This window comes from Leptodactylus fuscus, chromosome 3 (assembly GCF_031893055.1).
Source record: "Leptodactylus fuscus isolate aLepFus1 chromosome 3, aLepFus1.hap2, whole genome shotgun sequence".
Classification (NCBI taxonomy): domain Eukaryota; kingdom Metazoa; phylum Chordata; class Amphibia; order Anura; family Leptodactylidae; genus Leptodactylus; species Leptodactylus fuscus.
Window position 1 is genome coordinate 23,949,536 of NC_134267.1, and position 27,721 is coordinate 23,977,256.

The window sequence follows — 27,721 nt, forward strand, 5'->3', positions numbered from 1 at the left end:
ACATTACCCAGAGCGTGACTCTGCCTTTTCCCATAATGCCCCGGGTACCATCTTCTCCCCAGGTAAGTGACACACACGCACCCACCCTTACACATGGTGTAACATGCAATCCATCAGACGAGGCGCCATCTTCCATTGCTCCATCGTCCTGTCCACAACCAGGGAGCAACATTTGGGTTGCAGGAAGGGGTCAGCATGGTGACATGAACCAGTCAGTGGCTACGCAGCCCTATGCCCTAGATATCACCCCTCAGGGTAGAGCTGAGCAGGTTCCACCATGGATTTCATATTATAAACCCATTACATAAACGTATAATGCAAACAGATGCAACAAAGAACAGAGACGGTGCGGAGACGTCATAGGTGGAGGCGGCAGAGCTTCATCTACTGCCATGATGGAAATACACCCAATCCCCTGTCATGTCCTCAACGCTCTGTAACATGTATTTGTATCATCACCTTTCTTGGAGGAAGCAGAACGTGAAGTCTCATCGGTGCTTTGGATAAATGTTGAGTTCTTCTTGAAAGGAGGTCGCCCTGTCAGGAGACAAGAAGAAGGAGATTACAAGATCGGGCTATTGTCTGATGTGAAACTGACATGTCTGTACTAGACACTACCAGACCCATTACATCAGCTATAGGAAACAGTCAGCAAGGTTATAGCATTTCTCCCTACATCAGGTGACTGTACAGGGCTTGCTACAAAGACAACAGAATACAAATCACTGAGAAGAGACTGAACAAGCAGGGAATGCTGGGAGAGTCAAGCACTGAAGCATACTACAGATAATGAGCGCAGCTCTGGAGTATAATACAGGATAAGTAATGTAATGTATGTACACAGTGACTGTACCAGCAGAATAGTGAGCGCAGCTCTGGAGTATAATACAGGATAAGTAATGTAATGTATGTACACAGTGACTGTACCAGCAGAATAGTGAGCGCAGCTCTGGAGTATAATACAGGATGTAACTCAGGATCAGTACAGGTAAAGTAATGTAATGTATGTATATAGTGACTGCACCAGCAGAATAGTGAGCGCAGCTCTGGAGTATAATAAAGGATGTAACTCAGGATCAGTACAGGTAAAGTAATGTAATGTATGTACACAGTGACTGTACCAGCAGAATAGTGAGCACAGCTCTGGAGTATAATACAGGATAAGTAATGTAATGTATGTACACAGTGACTGTACCAGCAGAATAGTGAGCGCAGCTCTGGAGTATAATACAGGATGTAACTCAGGATCAGTACAGGTAAAGTAATGTAATGTATGTATATAGTGACTGCACCAGCAGAATAGTGAGCGCAGCTCTGGAGTATAATACAGGATGTAACTCAGGATCAGTACAGGTAAAGTAATGTAATGTATGTACACAGTGACTGCACCAGCAGAATAGTGAGTGCAGCTCTGGAGTATAATACAGGATGTAACTCAGGATCAGTACAGGATAAGTAATGTAATGTATGTACACAGTGACTGCACCAGCAGAATAGTGAGCGCAGCTCTGGAGTATAATACAGGATGTAACTCAGGATCAGTACAGGATAAGTAATGTAATGTATGTACACAGTGACTGTACCAGCAGAATAGTGAGCGCAGCTCTGGAGTATAATACAGGATGTAGCTCAGGATCAGTACAGGATAAGTAATGTAATATATGTACACAGTGACTGTACCAGCAGAATAGTGAGCGCAGCTCTGGAGTATAATACAGGATGTAACTCAGGATCAGTACAGGATAAGTAATGTAATGTATGTACACAGTGACTGTACCAGCAGAATAGTGAGCGCAGCTCTGGAGTATAATACAGGATGTAACTCAGGATCAGTACTGGATAAGTAATGTAATGTATGTACACAGTGACTGCACCAGCAGAATAGTGAGCGCAGCTCTGGAGTATAATACAGGATGTAACTCAGGATCAGTACAGGATAAGTAATGTAATGTATGTACACATTGACTGCACCAGCAGAATAGTGAGCGCAGCTCTGGAGTATAATACAGGATGTAACTCAGGATCAGTACAGGATAAGTAATGTAATGTATGTACACAGTGACTGTACCAGCAGAATAGTGAGCGCAGCTCTGGAGTATAATACAGGATGTAACTCGGGATCAGTACTGGATAAGTAATGTAATGTATGTACACATTGACTGCACCAGCAGAATAGTGAGCGCAGCTCTGGAGTATAATACAGGATGTAACTCAGTACATTTACTAGCTCTTACCAGTGTTAATCTTTGATGTCACATGGCTCAGGTCAATCTTAGTAGATTTGATAGAACTCGCCGTCGTCTTGTTAGATGAGCTTCTGATAAACGTCTTCATTGGTTCGTTTGCGCGTCTTATCTTGGACAGGGGCGCAAAGATACCTGATAGAAGAAGATTAGTAAATCACTAACGTTTCTTATAAGGGAAAGTGCAAAAATAAACTTGTAAATAGTTAAAAAAAATAAAATAAAATAAAAAAAATAATAATAATGATGATGATGATGATGATGATGATGGTGATATATTACGCCTAGTTACTCCCTTTCTCCATGGCCTTACTGGAATGATATAACATTATATTACATGACACACTCGTACCGTGTTTAGGTGAACACTTAAAATACTGGACTCCTCCCACGCTGCCATCGTTCTTCCCGTCCGCTTCTTCCATCTCTATCCCGGCCCACTGGCCTGTAGCAAACTGAGTGGGTCCACAGTACCTTAAAGTACCAACCTACGGAAAGAAAGAGTCACTTGTTTAGAGTTGGGAAAGACTCAAGAAGCTTATCTAACCCGTGACCCCTGGGATGTGAGGATCCTCTGATCCTACTGTACGAGGCCAGAACACCACTGCTCCGTCCATTGTCTATATGGCTACCAGTATGGTCTTGTGGCTATAATCTGCGTGACTCACATCAAGATGACAGATCCGCTTTAATCACAGTGAAGGTGACAGATGAGAAAATACAGAGCAGGATGTAAAGGGTTAAGAAAACCGAATTAAAGCACTGCTTGGAATAAATGCAAAAAAACTGCAAAAGCCGTAAAAAAATAAAAATCACAAGCCGTTCTCCTTTCAATGACTCTCATTATGTGAAGTAAACAGAGTTCCCTAGCGGGTAATTACACCCTTTAACCCATTGTCCCAGAAAACAAGGACAGCTGGAAGCCGCCGCAACGCGCCCCGCCATATGGAGGGAACGGGCCGGGCAGGCAACGCACATACGGAGGGACCGAGCTGCCAATTGGTTGCATTATTGGGTTGAGGATTATAAAAGCTGAAACAAACAGGAGCCGCAACATCCAAGTACAAGACACCGGATCGGAAGCGCGGGGCGCCAGACAGGAGCGATTAAAGGGGGCGTCCGCACTGAAAGTATCGCCTTATGCTCCGAGTCACTTCCCTCAGGTCTCTGCTTGCTGACCGTGAATAGGAAGATTCTAGTTTATACAGAGACCAGAAACCTTGAGCTAAGACTTCTCACCGCTGAGGGTTTGTAACAATTGCATCCAACCTGGAAAATGTTCTGAAGCTGGGTTCATCTCTGTGCCGGAGACTCTGCCGCAGAAACCGTCACAAGTCACCCGAGAACTTTCTCTCCCTCCTGATTTGAGTATAACAGAGGCAAAAACCTGGCGGACATCAAGCAGATCCCTTTATAGTCTAAGGGGGTCCGCAGGTGAACACTTTTTTAGCAGGCCAGCTCTCCGTCATTTGGGTCCGCCACTCGTTTAGCAATCTAGCCTAAGGCTGATGCACTTTATCTGCACTGACACAATGTAACAAATCAGGGCTGAGATTTTGTTGCAGATGTTGATTTAGCACTTAGGGCATTGGGTGCAACTGTAACAAACCCTCAGGTCTGAGAAGTATAAGGGCTAGTTGACACAGGGTTTAATTTTATAATCCCAGACAACCCTTTAAAGGGGTTGTCCCATTATGGACGATCACAAGAGGTCAGACCACTGGAGCCCCAGTGATCAGGACGACGGGGGACCAAAAGTCCCTCTAAAGCTTCCTTGTAAATGGAGCACCAGTGCACACGTGTGCCCAGCGCTCCATTCACTTCTATGGGGCTGCCAGGATTAACCTTTGACAGTGCCCACAGCCCTACAATTCTGCATTATGCATTTCCTCTGTTACTCTTCCTGGAAATGAATATATTAACAACGGGGTGATGCTATTCCCTTTAAGAATGGTTCAGCGGCTGACGAGGATCTCATAGACAAGTAGAATGGAGCTCCCAAGATAACGCAGAGTTCTAAGATAAGACACCGACGAATTATAATTTTACAGGAAATACAAGAAATGACATGAGAATAAAAACGTCACGGGAGCGAAAAAAAAAAAGAAAACAGAGACAGGAGAGGGAAAAAGAAAATGGGATAACAAGAGCTGCAAAAACAAGAGCTATAGAAATGAAAAAGACAAGGGCGCCCCCTGGTGGCCACCTGCCACACAGAACAATGCTGGTGCACCACGGAGCTTACTGGACCAATTAATCTGGTTTCAATCATCATCCGCTCTAATTGCATCTACAAATTATGCATCGTCTGCTGTGCCGCTACATATCATAAAGCCCAGAAATATCCGGCTATAATCTCAGCCTCACATTGTGACATGTTAATTGCTCCAAGATTGGGAACACACATCACTCACCGAGAAGTGAATCGTAAAGTGGAATGGATGCACGGGGAAATCAGAAGAAATACAGAGAGCCATAAATACTGCAACGCGTCACACCCTTGCCTGCTGCCGCTACGGTGCAAAAGTGGGAGCCCAGAATACAGGCGCACGTCCCCCGGCCAGGCAGATCCTACTTTTACCGTCATCCTACTTGGTGAGAAATATATAAAGAAATCTCCTCTCCGTGTGTCCCAGATCTGCCATGTCCTCCCGATCATCACCGTCCTGTGAATGGCTGTAAGACAACTGGCTGCAGCAGGAGCCTCTCCCCCTCAGCCTATTCTGCAGCAACAACACTTACTTTCATCCTATTTTGGCAAATATTACAATAAGGACTCAAAATATATAAAGGAATCATCTGTATGTCTCAGATCTGACATGCCCTCCCTCTGCATCATCCCGTGACTAGCTGTAACAAAACTGGCTGCAGCAGGAGCCTCTCCCCTCAGCCTATACTGCAGCAACAACACTTACTTTCATCCGATTTTGTCAAATATTACAATAAGGACTCAAAATATATAAAGGAATCATCTGTATATCTCAGATCTGACATGCCCTCCCTCTTCATCATCCTGTGACTAGCTGTAAGACAACTGGCAGCGGCAGGAGCCTCTCCCCTCAGCCTATACTGCAGCAACAACACTTACTTTCATCTGATTTTGTCAAATATTACAATAACGACTCAAAAATATATAACGAATTTATCTGTGTGTCTCAGATCTGGCATGTCCTCCCCTCATCATCATCATCGCCATCCTGTGAATGGCTGTAAGACAACTGGCTGCAGCAGGAGCCTCTCCCCTCAGCCTGTTCTGCAGCAACAACACTTACTTTCATCCTATTTTGTCAAATATTACAATAAGGACTCAAAACTATATTAAGGAATCATCTGTATATCTCAGGTCTAACATGTTCTCCCTCTTCATCATCCCGTGACTGGCTGTAAGACAACTGGCTGCAGCAGGAGCCTCTCCCCTCAGCCTTGTCTGCAGCAGAACTTTCCTTTCATCCTATTTGTTACACGTAAGACTGAGAATTCTATAAAGATATCATGTACAAGCATATGACCCAGATCAGCCGTGACCTCCCTCCTCCTCATCTCCATGCTGTGACTGGCTGTAAAACAACCGCAACTCGCTGCAGCATAAGCATCCCCCATGTCTGCAGCAGTAGGACTATTCTAAGGACTAAAAAATATATAAAGAAACTGTTTCCGTCTCTCTCAGATCCACCATTTTCTCCCTACTCATCATGCTGTGTCTGGCTGCAGCAGGAGCCTCTCCCCTATGAGCACTGTTAGTGTTTGAATGAATTTTGTGCAGATTTTAAAATGTTATAATAAAAGTTAAGTTTTAATGTGCTAATAGAGTTTACAATCCCAATTCTAGTAGCACTTCTACCCTTTAGTCTACTGACCTAGAAATAAAGGGTACAAATAAACAGACCCTGGCACATACAGAAATCCTGCAGAGAACAAAGGGTTACTCTCAATCTCCGATCACAACGGTTTCAACCCTCAGCTGTGAGAAGTACAGGTCTGCATTGTCTATAGGTCTGTGGATGTAAAGCAGAATCCTCCCATTCACTGACAGCAAGCAGAGGTCATGAATACAGAGAGGAACCTACAGACAAAACTAGAAAGTAGAAGTTTTCATGACAACACTCTTGTTCTGGTCATAAAGTGGTTAAACTTCTCTGACCGGGGACAGCTGTGTCAGTCAGTGGCAGCCGCCATCCGTCACTTTATATGCTGCTGTACCTTCTGTCCGGCTATCAGCACTCTGTCTCCCAGCTTCAGACCAGACGACTGGAGCGACACATTCCCCGGCACGTTGTCATAGTTGGGGAGGGAGATCTGTGAGAGATCACATAACAACGGCATGGCGTCCAGCAGGATCTGTTTGATCTCCTTTGCCACGGCGGCAGCGTCAGCCATCTCTAAGGGCATGTCCACAGGATCAGGAACCACATCTGCCGGGATACGGCCTCTGTCATCCTGCAGAGAAACACAGAGCTCAGTGGCTGGTTTGTTAGTGTGACGGCCATACTAGAGGGATCGGTATATACCAGGTATATATCTAGGAGGACAATGCAGAAATTAAAGGGGTGCTCCACCACTTATATGTTGATGACCTACACTTAGGACAGCCATAATCTGTGATCGGTCATGGGGTTAACACCTGGAACCTCACGAGTGCTACGGCCTCTTCCTTGTGCCGATGGCACAATGTTCATCTCACATGGTACTGCAGCAACGCAGTCCCATTCAAGTGAATGGAGCTCAGGTGTAATACCAAGCACAGCCACTATACAATATACATTGCCGTGCTTGGTATTCAGTGCTCAGCCAGTGGATCTGCGGGGGTCCTGCGTGCCGCACCCCCACTTATTACATACTGATGACCAATCCTAAGGACAAAGTCTATGGAGCTTTAAGTATCAGAGACTTTGAATTGAGGGGCTACTATGCACCTGGAGGAAGAGGACTAGGGATCAGTCAGGTTCCTAATGGTCAGACACTTGAGACCCCCGCAGATCAGCTGAGTGACATAGCTGCAGTATTCAAGTGAGCACTGCAGCCTCTTTGCTGAATACCAATCACAGCGCTGTCCATTGTATAGTGGCTGTGCTTGGTATTGCAAATCAGACCTATTCAATTGAATGGGACTGAGCTGCCATGAGACTGATGACTGAGATGTCATTGGCACAGGAAAGATCCTGCACTGATACACTTCAGCAGACCCTCTACTCTGAGCACAGCGCAGTCATGAAGAGCTTTCTAGTGAAGAACGTTCCCCTGACAAAAGATATTCTGAAGTCACTGACACATAAACCATTATTTCCTGTGCAGAGAATTTCCGGTCCTCAGGTGAGACAGAAGATCTGCAGACTGCGCGGAGTGTCAGGACGGAGTGCTGCAGAAAGTAACCCCTTCATGACTAGAGATTATGTGTTAAAGGAATTGTCCTGCTGCAGCCCAATACAGTTTTCCCCAAAAATCTGCAGATTTCAGGACATGCTGAGGATGTTGAAACCCCCAGTGTCCATTATCTTGCCCATTATTTCAGGGGGTTCCATTCTGGCCTGACAACCTTGCTGTGGTTTTAGGCGGCTGACCACCTTGCATCCATGCTCTGTACTGTAAGACATGGTGGTCACTGGTCCCTTTAGCTGCCACTTTCATTGCTGTGCTCTACTTAAAGGAACTCTCCAGGCTTTACCAACTAATGAACTAGTCTTTGGATAGGTCCTCAACCTACTACACCTGGGACCCCCCCACCGATCATCTGTTTGTAGTATTCCCTAAGCACCGCTTTGACTACACAATCCATGTTCATCGGTCACACGGCCTGTTCGCAGATCAGTCCCATTCAAGTAAACAGACTGAGCTGCAATACCAAGCACAGCCATTAAACAATGTATGAAGCTGTGCTTGGTTTTCTGTAAAGGAGGATGCAGAGGTCACCTGAACAGCTGATCGGCAACTGACCCTGACAAACTTCAAGTGATGACCTAATCGAAGAATATGTCATCAATTGATAAGCCTGGAAAACCCCTTAAATCCTGGATACAAAGGTGGACCCCAGAATTAGTTTAGGTCTGTTGTGAGACCACTGTTATTCACAGGTATTCATTGTTAGCTGAAAATTTCTACAGAGCTGCACGGCTTCTTACAGTCCAGGTATCAGGGCTACACACTGTAACGGGCCATGCAACTGCGTGTCCGTCCATCACATGACCAGGACAGTTATACCCCTTGGAAATAGGCAGTGAAAGTTCCTATTGAATGACAGCAAGCAGAGATCTTAACCATGAGGAAATGATACAGTATACACGAAAAACTTTAAAAAAATAAACTTTACTGTAACTAGACTATCCCTTTAAGGCCTATATAGTGGCAATCGTATTGGTTCATTGGTCACATGGTATAGAAGCTGTATGAGGCTACAGTGTTCACTGAAACACTATGGCCTCTTCAAATAGCTAATCTGCAGGGCACCTGGGTGTTGGACCCCCACCAATCAGATATGGATGACCTATCCTAGGCATGAAAGTCCTGGAACTCAGATCAATTTTTCCTATTGATTACCTATCCTGGACACCCGGACCCCACACAGATCAGTTGTCTGGCCACCTCCAGGTACTGGATGATACTAGTGGACGGGGAACGCGTGCAGCATTGTTCACATTCAAGCAATAGGAGTAGCGCTGCAGTTCCCTGAAACCACCGCTATACAGTGGACAGGTCACCGGCTCCTAATACTTACATAGTGATAGACACTCCCCATCCACTATCAGCTTCCGTCACCCAAAGAATGATCTGTGCGGGTTCTGGTACAGATTACATACTGATGACCTATCCTATGGACAGGTCAGAAATATAAAAATAAATAAATAAATAAATAAAAAAAATGTAAATAAATAAAAAATTAATTAAAAATTAAAAATAAAAATTGATCAGAGCCTGGAAAAAAAACATTTAAAGCAATGGAATGCTATATAAGAGTCGTATAAAACACTGTAAGCTGCTGTATACAATTACTGTGTAATATATACTCCATACTGAGGATTTACCACCACTGTTAGGATTAGTCGGTAACAGTAATGGGCCCTAAGACTGGATTCCCACAGATGGGTCACGACATACTGTAACAGCACTGAGAACTACAAGTACAAAAATGCACTATGTGTGGTATTCCGCTGGCACAGACCCGCTCGCTCTGAGTTTTGCTTCCTTTACCCTGAAGGCCGGATTCGCTCTGTTTTCCAGCAGGGCTTTCACAGCCCCCAAGCACAGGTTTGAAGCAGCGATGTGCAGCGCAGTTCCAAAATCAAAGTCACTACAGGTGGCATCGACATCTGAAAGAAATAAATCAGTCACAGCGGGCAGCAGGACGTGGAAGTGCGAGCCGCGCCGCCGAGGAAATGTCACTTTTATCTCTTCACACAGGAAAAACACAACATTAGGTCCTTATTGTACATCATAGAGGGAGGCAGAAAGGCTTCACAGCGGTCGCCACGCAGAACTTTACCCTCGGAAATGGGTCACGCCGAGCTTAACAAACACACGCAGAAAACCAATGAGCTCCGGCAATACCGAATGTGAAGCTGCAGGATACAGCGCTGAGTGTTATAGTGACAGCAGACAGCTCAGAGACGCGCGGCCCAATGTCACCACACGCCACTTCAATAATGGCGTGAAGATGGGGGGTAAAGAGAGCAGAAGACACAGCGGAGGCAAACTGGGCTGGGTAATGAAGGCAGAGGAGAGGGATGAGGTCATGTAGGGAGAGTAGAGGGGACGGTGGAGGTCATGTACAGAGCGTAGAGGGGATGGGAGAAGCCATGTGCAGAGCGGACGGGGGAGGTCAGGTGCAGAGAGTAGAGGGGATGGGAGAGGTCAGGTACAGAGAGTAGAGGGGATGGGAGAGATCGGGTGCAGAGGGGACGGGGGAGATCATGTACAGAGAGTAGAGGGGATGGGAGAAGCCATGTACAGACAGTAGAGGGGATGGGAGAGGTCAGGTGCAGAGAGTAGGGGGGACAGGGGAGGTCATGTACAGAGAATAGAGGGGATGGGGGAGGTCAGGTGCAGAGGGGACAGGGGAGGTCATGTACAGAGAGTAGAGGAGACTGTGGAGGTCATGTACAGAGAGTAGAGGGGATGGGAGAGATCAGGTGCAGAGGGGACGGGGGAGGTCAGGTGGGGAGAGTAGAGGGGACGGGAGATCAGGTGCAGAGAGTAGAGGGGACGGGGGGAGATCAGGTGCGGAGAGTAGAGGGGATGGAGAGGTCAGGTGCAGAGAGTAGAGGGGACGAGGGAGGTCAGGTGGGGAGAGTAGAGGGGACGGGGGAGATCAGATGCAGAGAGTAGAGGGGATGGAGAGGTCAGGTGCAGAGAGTAGAGGGGACGGGGGAGGTCAGGTGGGGAGAGTAGAGGGGACGGGAGATCAGGTGCAGAGAGTAGAGGGGACGGGGGAGATCAGGTGCGGAGAGTAGAGGGGACGGGGGAGATCAGGTGTGGAGAGTAGATGGGACAGGGAAGGTCAGGTGCGGAGAGTAGAGGGGACGGGGGAGGTCAGGTGCGGAGAGTAGAGGGGACGGGGGAGGTCAGGTGCGGAGATAGAGGGGACAGGGGAGATCAGGTGCAGAGAGTAGAGGAGACGGGGGAGGTCAGGTACTAAGCAGAAGAGACAGGAGGTCAGGTGCAGAGAGTAAGGGGGACAGGGGAGGTCAGGTGCAGAGAGGAGAAGGGGTCAGGTACCAAAAGCAAAGCTGAAGGGGAGGCCAAGTACGGAGGGCAGATGTGACAGATATGGCTGGTACTCAGAGCAGAATAGATTAGGGGAATGGATAATGAGAGCAGAGAAGATGGGAGAGGTTGGATGAGTGGTCATATGGGGAGGCTGTGGTTTGGCGGTTCACTATATTTTCTTGGTTAGAAGGTATATATAAGGTATATGCTTAAATTAAAGGGGCAGTGCCATCAATACAAATGGCAAGAAGTAAAGGGAATCTGCATTTTAAAGTAATGTTAAGTATCCCTTGTGTATCGCTGATTCCGTTACCAAAATATCGCTGTCTTTGTCAATCTGTAAATGAGCTTTTTGGACCAATGGCGGCCTCCTTGTTACTCTAAAGAGCTCATTTGAATATTGGCAAAAAAAAAAAAATCTATCTGCAGGGCTCGGGTGATATACTGTTTATGGTGACACTAACCTATCTATCTGCAGGGCTGGGGTGATATGCTGGTTCTGGTGACAGTAACCTATCTATCTGCAGGGCTGGGGTGATATGCTGGTTCTGGTGACAGTAACCTATCTATCTGCAGGGCTGGGGTGATATGCTGGTTCTGGTGACACTAACCTATCTATCTGCAGGGCTGGAGTGATATGCTGGTTCTGGTGACAGTAACCTATCTATCTGCAGGGCTGGGGTGATATGCTGGTTCTGGTGATAGTAACCTATCTATCTGCAGGGCTGGGGTGATATGTTGGTTCTGGTGACAGTAACCTATCTATCAGCAGGGCTGGGGTGATATGCTGGTTCTGGTGACAGTAACCTATCTATCTGCAGGGCTCGGGTGATATACTGTTTATGGTGACACTAACCTATCTATCTGCAGGGCTGGGGTGATATGCTGGTTCTGGTGACAGTAACCTATCTATCTGCAGGGCTGGGGTGATATGCTGGTTCTGGTGATAGTAACCTATCTATCTGCAGGGCTGGGGTGATATGTTGGTTCTGGTGACAGTAACCTATCTATCAGCAGGGCTGGGGTGATATGCTGGTTCTGGTGACAGTAACCTATCTATCTGCAGGGCTGGGGTGATATGCTGGTTCTGGTGACAGTAACCTATCTATCTGCAGGGCTGGGGTGATATGCTGGTTCTGGTGACAGTAACCTATCTATCTGAATGGCTGGGGTGATATCCGGGTTCTAGTGACACTAGCCCATCTATCTGCAGGATTAGTTTCATATGCTGCGTTCTAGTGACAGGATGCCTTTAAGGACTCCTCTGTTTAGACTTCTTACCTCTTGGCTTTGACGCCTTCAGTATGAGATGTATCAATTCAGGAACATCAAAATAGGCGGCGTAATGCAGAGCGTTCATATTCGTCCAGCGACTTCGTAAGCTCACGTCTGCTCCGATCTCAATAAGGTGAGAGGCGAATTTTGCAGCGATCTCGGCATCACCTGTGTGAGAGATACCACATGTACTGCACCTTTAACAACAGGAACTCCAAATACTGCATTTGGTGACAAAGCTCCCTGTGTCCTGTAGCTAAATATCACAGGACTCATCGCCTATCATTGTTTGGCTTCAAAATTCTGTTTTGCGCATCGACTGACAGTACCAAGGGGAAGATAAAAGAGCGGGATTTACTGTCTCCTGTCAGTGGACTTAGTTTATGAGCCCTGAGTCCCTATATACACACATAGAGCGGCACTATTTATTTCTGGAGATATCATTGAGATTTGCAATGGATTCCAAAGACACAGCAAGTGAACAACTACAAAAATGACAAAAGTCATAGGATAAAACATGGAAGACATGATATACTATGTGCTAGGTAAGTCTATATACATATAAGATGTAGGACTGGACTGTATAGGTGAAGCGCAGGAGCTTGCAATGACTATATACAGCAGTCTCTTACCAATGCCTTGCGCGCCAGATTTACAAGTGTAATGCAGCAGCGTCATATCGGTCAGTCCATCGCGGTCATTGACGTTACAGCCTCGCTTTAATATCTGGAAATAACAATAGTAACAAAAGTGAGACATGCTCAGTGCAGGGCCATTACCTACATAGAGGATACTATTAATATACATATATATAGTATATCCATAAGGTCTGCCATATATACTGTACTTGAACAGGTGTTCCCGCACGGGCCTTTTGCACATTGTACACTAAACGGCAGATTTTGCAATACAGCTTTTAGGAATAGAGGACATATGTGCAAAAGAAGTTAAAAGCACCTGTCCCTGTGTGGTGATCTGTGATAGGGCTAGTAAATAGACATTCTTAGGCCGGGTTCACATGGGGTTTTTTGTCCGGAACCTGAGGCAGAGGCCGCCTCAGGTTCCAGGTCAAAATACGGGTAGCTGCGCACTCTGCTCCGAATGGGCCTAGTCGGGAGGGAGTGTCTTCAGGTAGATTCGTGAGGCGACTCGGCCTGAAGAATGAGCACCTCGCTTCTTTTTTCCTGGGAGCCGGAACAAACAGCTCCCGGAAAAAAAAGACCTGACCGGCTCCCATTGATTTCAATGGGAGCAGTCTTTTTGGTCAGGATTTTGAGGCGGATACGGCCTCAAAATCCTGATCAAAATACCCTGTGTGAACTCATCCTTAAAGGGGTTATGTGGGGAGATTGAATGTCTCAGGGAGTCCCCTGCACTGGATAAACAGCCTAAGGGTGCATTCACATTGAGTATACGCTCAGCTCATTCTGAACATAAAACATGTTCAGAATGAGCGCGTACAAAGCAGATGCCATTCATTTCTATGGGAGCCGGCATACGTGCGCTCCCCATTGAAATGAATGGGATCTGCTTTGTACGCGCTCATTCTGAACATGTTTTACATTCAGAATGAGCTGAGCGTATACTCAGTGTGAATGCACCCTTAAGGGGTATGTTCACACGGTGGAATGTGGCAATGATTTTAAGGCAGATTCCATCTCAAAGTCAGTGCTAAATTGTGTCCTGAATCTGCCCCTTCCTCCATTCTTTCCACCGATCAGAACCGATCAGTGATTGAAAGAAACAGCAGAAAGCAAAAGGGGAAGAAACAGAACCATCCAATACACAGACTGTCTAAACGGATGTAGAAAATGTGATGTGAATGGACCGATGAGGGATCTCCAGCACTCCAAATATTAGCCGAGTACATAGGAGGTCCAAGCTTAGTTCCCCTGTCAATCCCCTTAGGGTATGTTCACAGGGGAAATTTGCAGCAGATTCTGCCCCCCTGTAATCCGCTTGTCATTGTTTTCAGCGAGAGACGGAGATCGCAGCAAGACGCGGGAAAAAGAAGTGTCCTGCTCGGTCTTGCCGCAGCTCGAGAATGACGATGCACCAGCACCCGTTCATGGCCGACCATGGATGTAAATTCCGGAGTCAGAAAATGAAGAGGCATTCCTCTTTGTTTCCGGCCATGTAAACATACCCTTAGGTTGTAGGCAAGGTAGGTGTTGGAAATATTGGAGCTGTGGCCAAGATAAAAATGAGAAGGACATTTATATATTTTTTTACCCTCTATACTACCACAATTAACCCTTCCTTGATGGTCTGTATGTATTTGTGTTGTCTGTGCAACTACACACGTACTAGGCGGAGAGGTGACCCCTCCAGGAAAACATGACCTGTCCTGGTATTTTTGGAAATGATGCGTCTCTACCGCCTACCTAAAGATATCCAGTGGCCGTCAGGAGACATCTGCAGTGACAGCTCTCACATGATCACTTTTGCTTGGAGGCTACAGAATGAAGCAATGTGGTTGCCTTCATCACTTACCTGGACTAGAGAGCGCCCCCTCCTCCCCTTCATCCGGGCCACTCACCTCATTCCCAATGACGTCTATGTTCTGCTGGACTTGGGGGACCCATTGTCTTAGGATAGCAAAGAGCTCAGAGACTGAGGTGTCCGGATCAAACAAAATATCCTGACACGAAGAATCATTTGGGTCAAAAAAGGAGAATTCTGCAAAAAAAGAAGATAAAGATAACAGGGTGTCTATCTCTGAAACAAGACAAGTCTGAAGTTTACAGAGGTATTTCGGCATGTTTTGGCTCTGCATGGTAGTCATAGAAGGAGACAAAGTCTGCTGGTGCGGTCACCCTTGTCTAGTACCTGTGCCCATGTCTAGTTCCTGTTTCTGCACATCATCGCAGAGCTCAGAATTTCATATACCTGCCAGGACTTTACACTGTGAGAACAAAGTCACCAAAGGTCCTGGAAGCAGCACCATAACACCATGCTGCGGAATGGGAAGGTAATGGTGTGGGACTGTAAGAAGGGGGGCTATGGGCAGTATGTGAGGTGGGGGCTACAGAGAGCAGATTATCTAAGAGTCAGAGGAAAAGCAGGGAGGTTTTTTGAGACAAGAGGAAGGTCAGAAGACAAGAAGAAAGCATTCTAAGGGGTCCTGGTGCTGAGGCCTCTACCGATGTCAGACGCCTATGGATCTAGTAGGACATTATGTAGGTCACTTATCGAGGAGAATGTTAAGATCCAATTATAAATTTAGTCCTACATTTCCAGGAAGGATAACAGAGGAACACCACAAACTGTCACCTCCCCTGACAAATAGCTCTGTGTTGTGCTATTCCCCTGGTAATCTTCCTGGAAATATAGGATTACAGTGATGTTATTAGTAGTTGATGGGAGGGGGGGGGCTACACACTGGACACACAGGCGTGTGGACCCCGGAGGACGCACCTAATGTGTGACTGGGGGTGCACCTAATGTGTGACTGGGGGTGCACCTAAGGTATCACTGGGGTTGCACTTATTCATAAATTTGGTGAAAATTCTGGTCATGAATTATCAAACCGTCGTGGAAATCAGAGGTCTTGATGAATCGGCCCCGATATGTTCTATGCAGACAAGCAAGAAAAAAAAATGTCGCTCAGCAGCTCTACAAAGCCTGCAGCATAATACCGGACGCAGCTGTTGATGTGACTGGAGTAGAAGACATTATGTAAGGCTAAATGGCTGAGTGTATTGTTTCTGTGTCCATGCTGCCGGGATGTCCTGTGTGAATGAGATACAAGTAATGTACAGATCTCCCCCCACTCACAGTAAATAACACGTATGTGGAGATGTCACATACTGTATATGTTCTCCCATAACAGGACTGATATCACACGTCTCACTCACCACAGTCAGACGGCATCGGAGCAGCAGCCACAGAGAAGGTGACGGGTCGGCAGTAGTCCGGATAGCACGACTGGAAGTGCGGTACAATGGGCAGAGTGTGTCCTTCGAGGTACCCGACAGTCAGGTCCTCAATGGTCATTTTCTAGAAAACCACCTGAAGATAAAGAGGGAGGAGGACATTAGAGAAAGCCACAATAACAAGTGCCAGGAATAACCCTCTCACCAAAGCCCGCCGCCCCAGACCCCCGCTCCTGCCTGCAGCTGTGCCGCTCGCTTGTCACCAGAGTCATTAGATTTCAGAGTCGGCCTGACCCCTGAGATCCTGCTCATCCCTTCACCGTGACTATTATTCTAAGCTCAGGACAGAGTTCTTCACATACCGACATCACAAATGTTTCCGCTTCCACACCATGGAGTCCCGGCAGTGTTATCAGAGGGACATCTTTACAGTGCAGACTACTTAGGAGACATTTTGGTTAAATTAACATGCAGCTACTGTTTCTTCTATATTTTGGTTGTCAGAGAAGTCGCACTACCTAAGACAATTTGTGCAACTTGAAGTCATTTGACTAAGGCTGGAAAAAGACACGTCAGACATGTGTCACATCAAAAGCACATATGAGGTCACAACGCAACGCTGCGATCTTCATGTTGTGCGATACATGTTGCCATATAGCTATGGCCTTGCACTATTGATTAAAGGAGTATTCCGAACTTGTACAGTGCTAGGATATTGTTACGATAGGGCATCACTCTATGATTAGCGGGGGGGGGGGGGGGGGAACCTTTAGGACCCTCTCCAGTCCTGAGAATGAAAGGACCGCAGTGCCCTCCAGGCCACCCACCGTTCAGGGACCTGCAGCCCAACGTAGTCACTTCAATGGGGCCGGCTGCAAGTACATGGGAAAATCCAGAGAGCTGCCACCCCTTCATGATGAGGACTGTCGGGGGTCCCAGAGATCAGACCCTCTCTAATCAGATTGATGGCACATATACTTTAAAGGATAGGAGTAACCCTTTAAATTCATTAGGTGATGGCTTATCTTCTCATAGAGTGAAATTTTGCAAATAGTCTTAAAGGGTTTTTCCAGCCCCCTAGTGTTTTTATTCTAATGACCTGTCCACAGGAGAAGCCATCAGTATGTGATCGCTGGGGTCTGACACCCGGACCCTGCACCGATCAGCTGGTCCAGCAGCCTATGCATTTGGGGGGTATCAGACCTCAATGATCACATAACGACAGTCTTTCCTGTGAACAAGTCATCAGTATAAAAAACAATGTTGAGGCCAGAAAACCCTGCAATTAAAATCATCTTCTTTACTATTGTTCTGTGTATACAGCTACCCTGCGGACCTCTACATCTCCATGGTCACAGACTACAAACCTGAACCCTCTGTAGTCGTGTGTTCTACTCCTGACCTACAGAAAAAAGATGAAAGAGTGAGACAAAGGATTTTGTTTGTAGTCTGTAACCGTAGAAACAAATAGATCTGCATAAGAGCTGTGTACACAAAACGGCAGGATATTGTTTTACTCAAAACCTGTTGCAGAGTTTCTTCTCTTAGTAGAGACGCAACGAAGCAATAGAAATAAAGTGACGGGAGGCAAGACCCGAGGAATTACTATGTGTACTGACTAATTTCTATTTTCCTGCCTCACCGGGGGACGTCCATCATCGCTAACTGGATTTCAGATATGTAATGACAAGTGAGCGCAGGCCGGATCTCTCTAGTCAGTAATTAATCAGCGGCCGCGCTAACTGGCAGTGACATCACAGGAGAAGGGCAGAGGGCAGGCGGCATCAGCGGGAATTACGCCCAATACTTGTAGACAACGCAGTCATGAAAAGAAGAACCAAAGCCTGGCCTGTGGTAATAGAGCCACATAAGACAGTCCCGATACACCATTAACCCTCATACACAAAGTCACAGCAAGTCACAAGACCATTCCTGCACTCCGTACTATATGGGGGCACAACACATGGAGTGGTAAAGAGCCACAGGAACGGCACCAATATGGAGGATTTATGCCTATGGTTCAAAATGCCATCATACCCTGGGGCAACACAGTGGCTCAGTGGTTAGCACTGCAGCCTTGCAGTGCTGGAGTCCTGGGTTCGAATCCCACCAAGAACAACATCTGCAAGGAGTTTGTATGTTCTCCCCGTGTTTGCATGGGTTTCCTCCCTTTCTACAAAGACATACTGATGGGAAAATAAATGTACATTCTGATCCCTATATGGGGGTCGCAATCTACATTACAAAAAATAAAATAAAATGCCATTACACCCTAATACTTCTTTATTGGTCTGGTGGCAAATTTTACAACAGTGACAAGCAATGTTGTCTCAGTGACCAAAAGGCCCCAATGATAGCTGATGTGTGGGATCCTGGATGTCGGACCCCACTAATCACATATTGAGGATCTATCCTAAGATAAGATCATCAATATAGGTCCAGGAGAACCACCAGTATTCCCACCTTTGACATTCATGGGTCCCAGCCTTGTGAGCCACATCTACCACCAGAATATGGAGCTACCTCTGACATTAAGGCGGTAGATGGTGAGCGAAGAGGAGGTTGCGTGCGTGTAACTGTGCTCAGCTGATCCTATAACTCCCATAGATGTGGATGGAGAGAGCTATGAACAGGCCCAGCAACCTCTCCAATGTGCGCCCAGATGTGGCCTCACTAGCCAGGGTGGGATTGGGGATCCCTTCTGGAGAGTAACACAGGTCCTGTATCGATTGATCCCGTGGATATACTGTAAACGTCTATCGTAGAAATACCCCTTTAAGGCTATTAATGCCTTTCTCCCATCAAAACACCTTAGTGGAGGTCAACAGCCACCATTAAAAATCAATGAGCCCACCATGTAAGGGATCTGGAAGAAACAATGCTTGCGTGAACACAGCCTAACCCCAAAAATAACATGTGTCCCTCCATCTACCACATGAACCCAGATTTACCAATTCCAGTATCTGGTATCAGCTAAATACTTGCACCCCCTCCTCCCCCCAGTTCTATTACATACGTGTGAAATCTATAATTTTATGTGCCGTTTCCAATAAGAATCCACCCAATGTCCCTGGCGGGTTCCCAATTCCGAGAATCACGAGTGGCATGGCAGAACATGTCTACATTGTTTTGACATTTCAAATCCTTAAACTCCGATCTCTCCGCACAGTCGTTTCCTTAAGATTTTATGACAGCATGGCCTCGGGAAGGTGAAGTATCCATTCTCCGTATGGAATGTGTCACAGTCCTAGAGCCATATGCTCTGTCCCCCAAATCTGTGGAGAAGAGTAGCCCTCTGAGGGTTCTGACCACCCATAGACAATGGGAATGGAGTAAAGATGGTGCAATATCTCTACAGACCCTATGACATCATCATAGACCTCATGGCATCATCACAACCAAGATACAGAAAACCTTCGCATTGGGTCAGTTCCAATGTTTTACCACTAGAGGGAACAGCAGTCCAATGTAAAGTTATGGTGTAAGAAGTGTCAGTTCTGCGGACGAGTGTGACCTGGAGCAGCCCAGGGATAGAATGAGAGAAGAAATGATCGGCAGATGGAAGCCAACATGAAGGCAAATTTAAAGGGGTCTTCCAGGGCTTACATTGTATAAAGATGTCCTTTCCTTAGGGATCTGATACAAGAGCGACTGCAGATCCTGCCGCCTCCTCCTTGTGCCTATGACATTACATTGATGGTCACATTATACAGCAGCAGCTCAGTCCCATGCAAGAGAATGGGGCTGAGCTGCAATACCAAGCAATGCCACTATACAGTGTTGTTTGTTTTCATTGAAGAGGCCGCAGTGATCACCTGAACCAGTTGATCTGTTGGGGTTCTGGGTGTCAGATCCCACCAATCATATATATAGGACAGCTCATCATTATATATACCCCGGTCAATGTCTGCAGTTTGGTGCCGCACTATCGGGCCCTGGAATTTTTCTGCACCTGTATCCGTCCTATCACACGTATGCAGAGGGTGAAGCTGAGATAAGAAACTGATCAGTTTCCTGCAGCCATACAGGGCAGCACCCAACACCTCTGACCTAACACGCCCCCTAGAGGATCGCCCTTTAATTAATATTTCATAACAATTCCCTGGCCTGTAGTGAAGGCTGCAGCACAGAGAGTGCACAACAGATGGGTGATAATGGGATCGAGTCTGTACCAGTGAGATCATCTCAGCGGAGGGCGGGAAGATTAATCACCGTCCTGATATAGCTTATTACAGCATCAACCACCGCACGCTGGGCAACTGCACCTGGCACCAAGGACAAACCATTACAGACAAGTCCCGGCTTTGGAGATTGTGGGACTTGTATATTGGGGATTTGCACCCATTACAGTAATATCCAACCTGTTGCAAGGTTACAGCTCCCAGCATGCCCCAAGAGAGTGAGTTGTAATTTTGCAAACAAATGGAGAGTCACAGGTTGAAGATCAATGGTCCTATTATACCAGAGGTCCCCAAACAGCAGGCTGCAGATCAGTACTGGGGCATGGATCACCGTTGGGGTTGGTATCTGGTACTATACATGGCACCGGGTCAAATTATCTTGCATGGAAACAGTCCATGGTGTAAAACAGTTGGTGGCCGCTGTACTACACACATCACCAGTTATCCTTCCCTGGCAGACCTCTGGTAGGTACTAACCCCTAAATACCAGGAACACCCCACAAGACCTGTGTTTTGGACATGTTCTGCCCCAGCTGTCACCATCACAATTTGGCCCTTGTCACACCCCCTCAGATGCTCACGCTTGCCCATGTTTTCTGCTTCCACACAAGAACTCACTTTCCACTTGCTGCCTCCCCACCCCGACAGGCACCAATGTAAGTGTAAACATTAATGTCAGCCCCCTGAAAAATGAGAAGTCACGGCCTGCTCCGGTAATGACCTTCAGTGACGGACGCTCCGGTAAACCTGTGTCAGTCTGACGTGGCGGATTATCAGATACCGGACTAATAGACTTGTGCTGTCTCATATGAAGTGGTTTTATAATCAGGACACAGATATAATATACACAATTCAGTTATCTCCCCCAGTATCTGCACCGCCTGCACCCCACCTGTCATGGTCATCACCCCTCTTATACAAACTAGTCATTAGCGCCCCCTGTGAATTCTACAGTTACCCCTCCCCTGTTATTGTCATCGCCCGGACTTAACACTTTCATTATCCCCCTCCTATCAGTGCTCCATTACTTCTGTCTTCTCAGTGTCAGCCCCCCTCAGTTAACCCCCTCGTCAGTGCCCTCCTCACCCCTAAAATAACCCCCTTTTGTCAGTGTCCCCCTCAGTTAACCCCCTCTCGTCAGCGCCCCCTCAGTGAAACCCTCTTCGTTAACCCCCTCTTGTCAATGTCAGCGCACCCCTCCGATAACCCCTTCTTGTCAGTGACAGAACCCACCTCAGTTAACCCCCTCGTCAGTATCAGCACCCCCCTCTCACCCCTCAAATAACCCCTGCGTGTCAGTGTCCCTCTCAGTTAACCCCTTCTTGTCAGCGCCCCCTCACTCTCAGTTAACCCCCTCACCTCCTCAGTTAACCTCTTCTTGTCAGTGTCTGCGCCCCCTTTGCAGTCATTCTCAGCGCCCCTCTTAACCCCTCAATTACACTACTCTTGTCAGTGTCAGCGCCCCCATTAACCCCTTACCTGTCAGTGTCAGCTCCTCTCAGTTACCCCCCTACTGTCATTGTCAGTTCCCCCTTAACCCCTCACCTGCCACTGTCACAAACTCCCTTCACCCTCTCAGTGTCAGCACCCCTCTATCACCCCCATCTGTCAGTACCAGCGCCGCCGTCACCCCTGTATAGCCCGCACCTGTCACAGTCAGACCCCTCAGCCGTCAGTGATAGACCCGTCAGCCCTCAGTTACCCGTCCTGTCACCCCTCAGTTACCCGTCCTGTCAGCGTCAGCCCCTTCCCTTCACCCCTCAGTTACCGTCACACGATGACCCTCAGCGTCTCCCCATCCATCCAGCGATCAGCGATCACAGCAGCGGCCCCGCCCCCTTACTCACGTCACCGGGGAGGAGCGAACGTCGTGACGTCACTGTGTCTGTGAGGAGAACGGGCGGGAAAGATGAGTGAGGAGATGTGTAAGCGGAGCGCACAGACCTGAGAGTCTGACAGAGTCGCCCATACATAGAGGAAACTGAAGAATAAGAAATAGGAACAGACGTGGCTTCTGCTCTGTTGGGCTACAAGACTCTGTTTAGGGCTTCATCGCAGTTTTCGTTACTTCTCTTAGCCAAAATAAGACCCTTCCCTTAGAATGACAGGAAACGCCATACCACAAAGTTGAAAGACCATCGACCCCTTCAGGGCTGCTTTCCATGGTTGAGAACCCGACACGTTTTCAGATATTTTCGTACACGCGCTTTTTAGGGCTATAAAAATCTGTCGTGGATTGAGCAGAAGTATAAGAACTTCCGAAATATTTCCCATTCCTTTTGTAACCATTCTTGGCTTTGGCTCAAAAAACCGCAACAAATTCTGGAAAAAAAAAAAAGCTACGTTTCCGTAACGTGAGGCCTTAGCCTGAAGCAGATTTTTTGTGCGTGACAAAAACTGACGTTGAATTTGAAGCGCTTTATAAAGCGGACTTTGGAGAGAAGTGCTACTGTATCTCGCCTTATTGGCAGGGCCAAATTCTGTGCTGACAGAAAAATTTGTACTTTCCGCCTCCCATTCGTTTCAATGGGAGCTCTTGGACAGAGTCTGCCTGCAGGATGCTTAGGCTCAGTTTTTTAGTCCGCCTCAAAATCCTGCTCCAAAAAAAACACTTCACCATACATTCTTATGTAATCTGCTTCTAATTTATTTCTGCTAGCGCAAAAAAAGAAGCGACATGTCCTTTCTTCAGGCGTTTTCCGCCTGAAAAGAAATCAAAAGGAGGCAGAAAAACCACTAGCGTTTTTTGATGCAGAATTGATGAAAAACGCTAGGTGGATTTTATGCCTCCCATTGACTTGCATTGATTTTTTCAAGCGGAAAACGCCTCAAAAAACTCCACATGAATTTTACTAAGCGGATTTTTCCTGACCAAAAAACTCAGCCTTATTTTTTCCGCTAGCTGGAAAAAAAAAATCAGCTTCTGTTTTTAGTCTGAATTCCGGATTCTGTGCCAAATTCCTACATGTGAACACCCCCTAACGGAAGCCAAACACCCCCAGTCTGAACACGAGTGTTCAAGTTGCTGTTTTTTCAAATGTTCCACAATGTTTAAATTTGAATTATTTTTCTCCACGTACTCAATTTTTGGCAGTTTTCTATATTTTTTTTTTCACTATTGGCTTGAATTTGCTTTATATAGCACATTGTAGCAGTAATGTGTGCTTAGGTTTGGTTCACACCATCTTTGTCTATAACAGACGCGTTAGATTTTCAGTGAGTATTCCACTTCGGTAAAAAGTGTAAATTCCGTTTGGCAAGTTTCTGTCAGAATCTGTTTTTCAGCAACGGATATATGGTGATGTTCAACAGGACAAAAAACTGGGACAACATCATACTGTACAATGCAAGTCTATGGCAGGGTGCATGATAGGCTTTGTTCAGACCATGTTTGACTATTCTAGTCTCCGTCAGGAGCTTCGTTTTTAGCAGAGAAAAAATAAATGGGGATATTCAACAGAACACAAAACTGGGTCATCAGGATTCCATACACTGCAAGTCCATGGCAATGGATGGTGCATGATAAGGCTACGTTCAGACCACTTTTGGCTATCCTTCAATTTTTTTCCCAAACATATCCATAGGTTTTAAGTGGGACGAGTGTGGTAAAAAAGTCTCCATTTTTCTCCGTTTGACAAATTTCAGTCAAGGTTCATTATTTTCAGTAGAATAAATGGCTATATCCAACAGGACAAAGAACTGGGTCATTAGGACAATGCAAGAGGATGGTGCATGATAAGGCTACTTTCAGGCCACTTTGCTATCCTTCAATTTTTTTTAAACATCTATAAGTTTTTAGTGAGTTTACATTGTGGTAAAAAGTCTCCATTTGTCTCTGTTTGACAAGTTTCTGTCAGGATCTGCTTTTTCAGCAGAACACATAAATTGCGACATTCAGCAGGACAGAAAGACGGGACAAGCATCTTATAGAGGGGTTAATCTATGGCAAGAGGATGCCGCTCAATAAGGCCACATTCATATCTGCATCATAATGGAGTCTCTTGAAGGTTATGTAAAAAAAAAAGCTGGAAAATAACCCCTTAGGGCTAGTTCACATGAGGCAAGAGGGGGCAGATTTTGGCACTGAATCCACGTCATAATCTGCCCCCTCACAATAGCGGTCTATGTAGACCGCTAGCTTACTTTTCCGCTCACAGAAAAAAGAAGCAAGCTGCCCTTTTTCAGGCTGATTCAGCCCCGGCGTCTGCCTCGTGGCAGCACCTTCCAGACTAGACCCATTCATTTGACTGTAGTGGACAAAGTCCATTACCCAGTATTAACACGACCATTTATTAGCCGTGAAACTCACTCCATATGTTGGCCATATTTATTGGCCTGCACCTTATGCTGGGAGAGTGACTGCTAGCAGCATAGTTGTATATGTCCCTGCCTCCCAGAGACTTACTATAATCAGTACAGGGCATTATTACCAACTGAAACTCAATTGTGTGAATGCGGGGTTAGAAATGATTCTCTACAGGAATTGATAAGGAACATCTTGCAAGAAATTGCTGGCTACCAGAACATTCAGCAACATGGAGTAATGGGTTAGTGCTCTCACAAACAGAGAACATTTTTCCAGGCCTTCAGCAAGTGGGCCACTATGTACTAACCTTTACAATTATAAATTATTTATCACATGGATATATATTGTAAATATGGTGTTCTCACTGAAATAACAGGCGGGGCTACAGAAGAGATCAAGTGTGGTTTAGAAAATGCCAGTTTAGACAAGCCTTTTCACCTTGACAGATTAATCAACAGGGCTTGCATTGATGTGTATGGAGCTCTTTTCCCTGCAAAGTAGACATACAAAGCCATCATCTTGAGGAAAAACAATTTGCATGTAGGGGTGAACGTGGTCCGCAAGGATAGATACATACTTGTGTTGATCCATCAACACAATGATGAGTGCACCCAGATGACTGATGACACGTGCCTTCTGCCATTAGTTATTTAACTTTGACATCAAAAGTAGGCAGTGGTCACATTAATATGACTGGACTGTAGATTTGAGTATATTGAGGGATCCATGAAAATAGGCAAAAATAGGTAGTCCTATTTTTGAATGGGCCATTAAAAAGAACTGTCAAAAAGATCAGTCATGTGAATAGTCCCATTCATATGAATTATTTTAAAGCAGCTTTGATGACAGCCGTCAAAATAATTCAGGAATAGACTTTCATACATCTTCTCACTTTATGATCTACACCTGGTTCTGCCTTCAAAAACTGATGCCTGGTGGACGTCAGTATTTTCTTTGACCACAGGGAAACATTTATTGACTATTGTCTGGTGCCTGTTATGTGATATCCCGCCACAGCGTGCATCAGCTAACAAGTACCGAACAATAATCAATAAATGAAAACAGATGTGTGCAGAGAGAGCTGCATTGGGCGGCACCCCCCAAACGTGAAAACACTTCCTTAAAGAGAACCAAACCACCAACGAAGGATTATGTAGATAATCTTGTTTCCCTTAGTCCTAACAGCGGCACAATGTGGGGTATTTCGTGCCCCTGTGTGCTGGTAGGACAGGCGGAGTTTTAATTAGCCATGTATTAATTTCACATGGCTCGTTCCCTTTAAGAGGGCACAGATACCTCCCCCCTGTGTGTAAATAACAAGTAATAATACATACATTTCAAATAAACAACAATAGGGGGGGAAATCCTTGTGCCGCTGTTAGGACTAAGGGAAACAAGATTATCTACATAATCCTTCGTTCCCTGTCGTCCTTACCAGTGGCACAATGTGGGGAAATAGCAAGTAATCCCCATAAGGGTGGGACATTAAACACAAGCAGAATGTAATACAGTGCGCCCGAAGGCAGTAGCTTCTGAGCTATACCGATCAAGTCGGTAGTGCTTCACAAAAGTCGATTCTGAAGACCAGGATGCTGCTGCACAAATCTGATCCAAGGCAAGAGCCTTGATTTCCGCCCAAGAGGTCGACACTGCCCGTGTCGAGTGGGCCCTTAGGACAGTGGGCGGATGTAAGTTCTGTTTCACAAACGCCAACTTGATTGCTTCCTTCACCCAGCGGGAGATGGTTGCTTTAGAAGCCTTGCGGCCTTTATGGCCACCTACATAATTTATTAATAAGTTTTCAGATCTCCTGAAAGCGCGCATGCGCTGAAGATAAATCTGCAGGTTCCGGACTAAATCCAGGGTATGCCACCTCTCCTCCTCACGGGAAGTGGGTACTGGAAAAAAAGGTTGGCAGGCAAATGAGCTGACACACATTTGCCCTAGAAGAAACCTTAGGCCTGAACCCTGGCAGAAATCTTAACTGAACACGGTCTTCAATGAAGGCAATGTAAGGAGCTTCCGATGAGAGTGCTTGAAGCTCCCCTACTCTTTTTGCCGAGGTGACAGCGAGGAGAAAAGATACCTTATAGGTTAGCCACTTTAGATCCACCTCCTCCAGGGGTTCGAATGGAGCAACACAAAGTGCCTTTAGGACCATGTTGAGGTCCCATTGGTGGACAGGAGCAGATACTGCTGGTCTCAGCCTAGTTGCCCCTTTGATAAAGGTGCTCACTAAAGGATCTTGAGACAACCGCCTCCCCAGATAGGCGGACAGAGCGGCCACATGTACCTTCAGGGTAGAAGCTGCAAGCCCTCTGTCTAGGCCGTCCTGAAGGAAATCCAGGATCGCCCTCACAGGGGGATCGGAGGAGTCCACTTCGTGATCCGTGCACCAGGCCTGGAAAATATTACCGACCCTACGGTAATTCTTATTGGTAGAGTTGGTCCTGGCGCTGGCTAAAGTCCTTAGGATGCCTTGAGACAGTCCTCTATTCCTTAATAGGGACTGGTCAACCTCCAGGCTGTCAGATTGAATCTCCTCAGATCGTGGTGTCTCAGCTCTCCTTGTGTCACCAGATCTGGGAGGGGGGAAGCCTCCAATACCTGCCTTGACTCATCCACATGAGCTGGGCAAACCAAGTCCTTTTCGGCCAGAACGGGATTATGGCAATTCCCGAGACTTGGTCCTGTCTGATTTTCATCAATACCTTGGGTATGATGGAAACTGGAGGGAAAATGTATATCAGCCTGAACCTCCATGGGATGGACAGGGCATCCACTGCCAAGGCATTGTCCTCCTGGTACAGAGAACAGAAGGTTTCCACCTTGGCGTTGAGTCGGGTTGCCATGAGGTCGACATCTGGAAGGCCCCATGCTTGGACAATCTGTTGGAATCTGTCTTGATTGAGAGACCATTTTCCTGATACAGGGATACCCCGACTCAACTGATCCGCTACTATGTTCAGGGAGCCCTTGATGTGAACAGCGGATAGGTGGGACAGATTCTTCTCTGCCCACGTGAAAATCAAGTTCGCCTCTCTCAGTAGGGCTGGAACCCTGGTGCCATCTTGCTTGTTCAAGTATACTACCGTCGTCATGTTGTCTGACCGGACCTTGACTGCCTTCCCTTCGAGAAAAGGG

General features: G+C 46.5%; 1 protein-coding gene across 5 annotated transcripts in view; it reads right to left on the reverse strand.

The window, feature by feature from the left end:
- Positions 1 to 27,721, reverse strand: part of CLIP4 (CAP-Gly domain containing linker protein family member 4) — a 70,688-nt gene that overhangs the window by 17,194 nt on the left and 25,773 nt on the right. For 4 of the 5 annotated variants that reach the window (XM_075267224.1, XM_075267226.1, XM_075267227.1 and 1 more), the window contains exons 2-10: positions 16,073 to 16,226; positions 14,755 to 14,894; positions 12,848 to 12,941; positions 12,222 to 12,383; positions 9,426 to 9,544; positions 6,444 to 6,680; positions 2,596 to 2,731; positions 2,235 to 2,378; positions 460 to 537 (exon numbers count right to left, since the gene is read on the reverse strand). In XM_075267224.1, coding sequence (XP_075123325.1) covers positions 460 to 537; positions 2,235 to 2,378; positions 2,596 to 2,731; positions 6,444 to 6,680; positions 9,426 to 9,544; positions 12,222 to 12,383; positions 12,848 to 12,941; positions 14,755 to 14,894; positions 16,073 to 16,211 — 1,249 coding nt within the window. In that variant the 5' untranslated portion in view covers positions 16,212 to 16,226. Of the gene's footprint in view, positions 1 to 459; positions 538 to 2,234; positions 2,379 to 2,595; positions 2,732 to 6,443; positions 6,681 to 9,425; positions 9,545 to 12,221; positions 12,384 to 12,847; positions 12,942 to 14,754; positions 14,895 to 16,072; positions 16,227 to 22,039; positions 22,122 to 27,721 lie in introns of those variants that run through there. The other variant, XM_075267225.1, reaches the window with a different exon arrangement.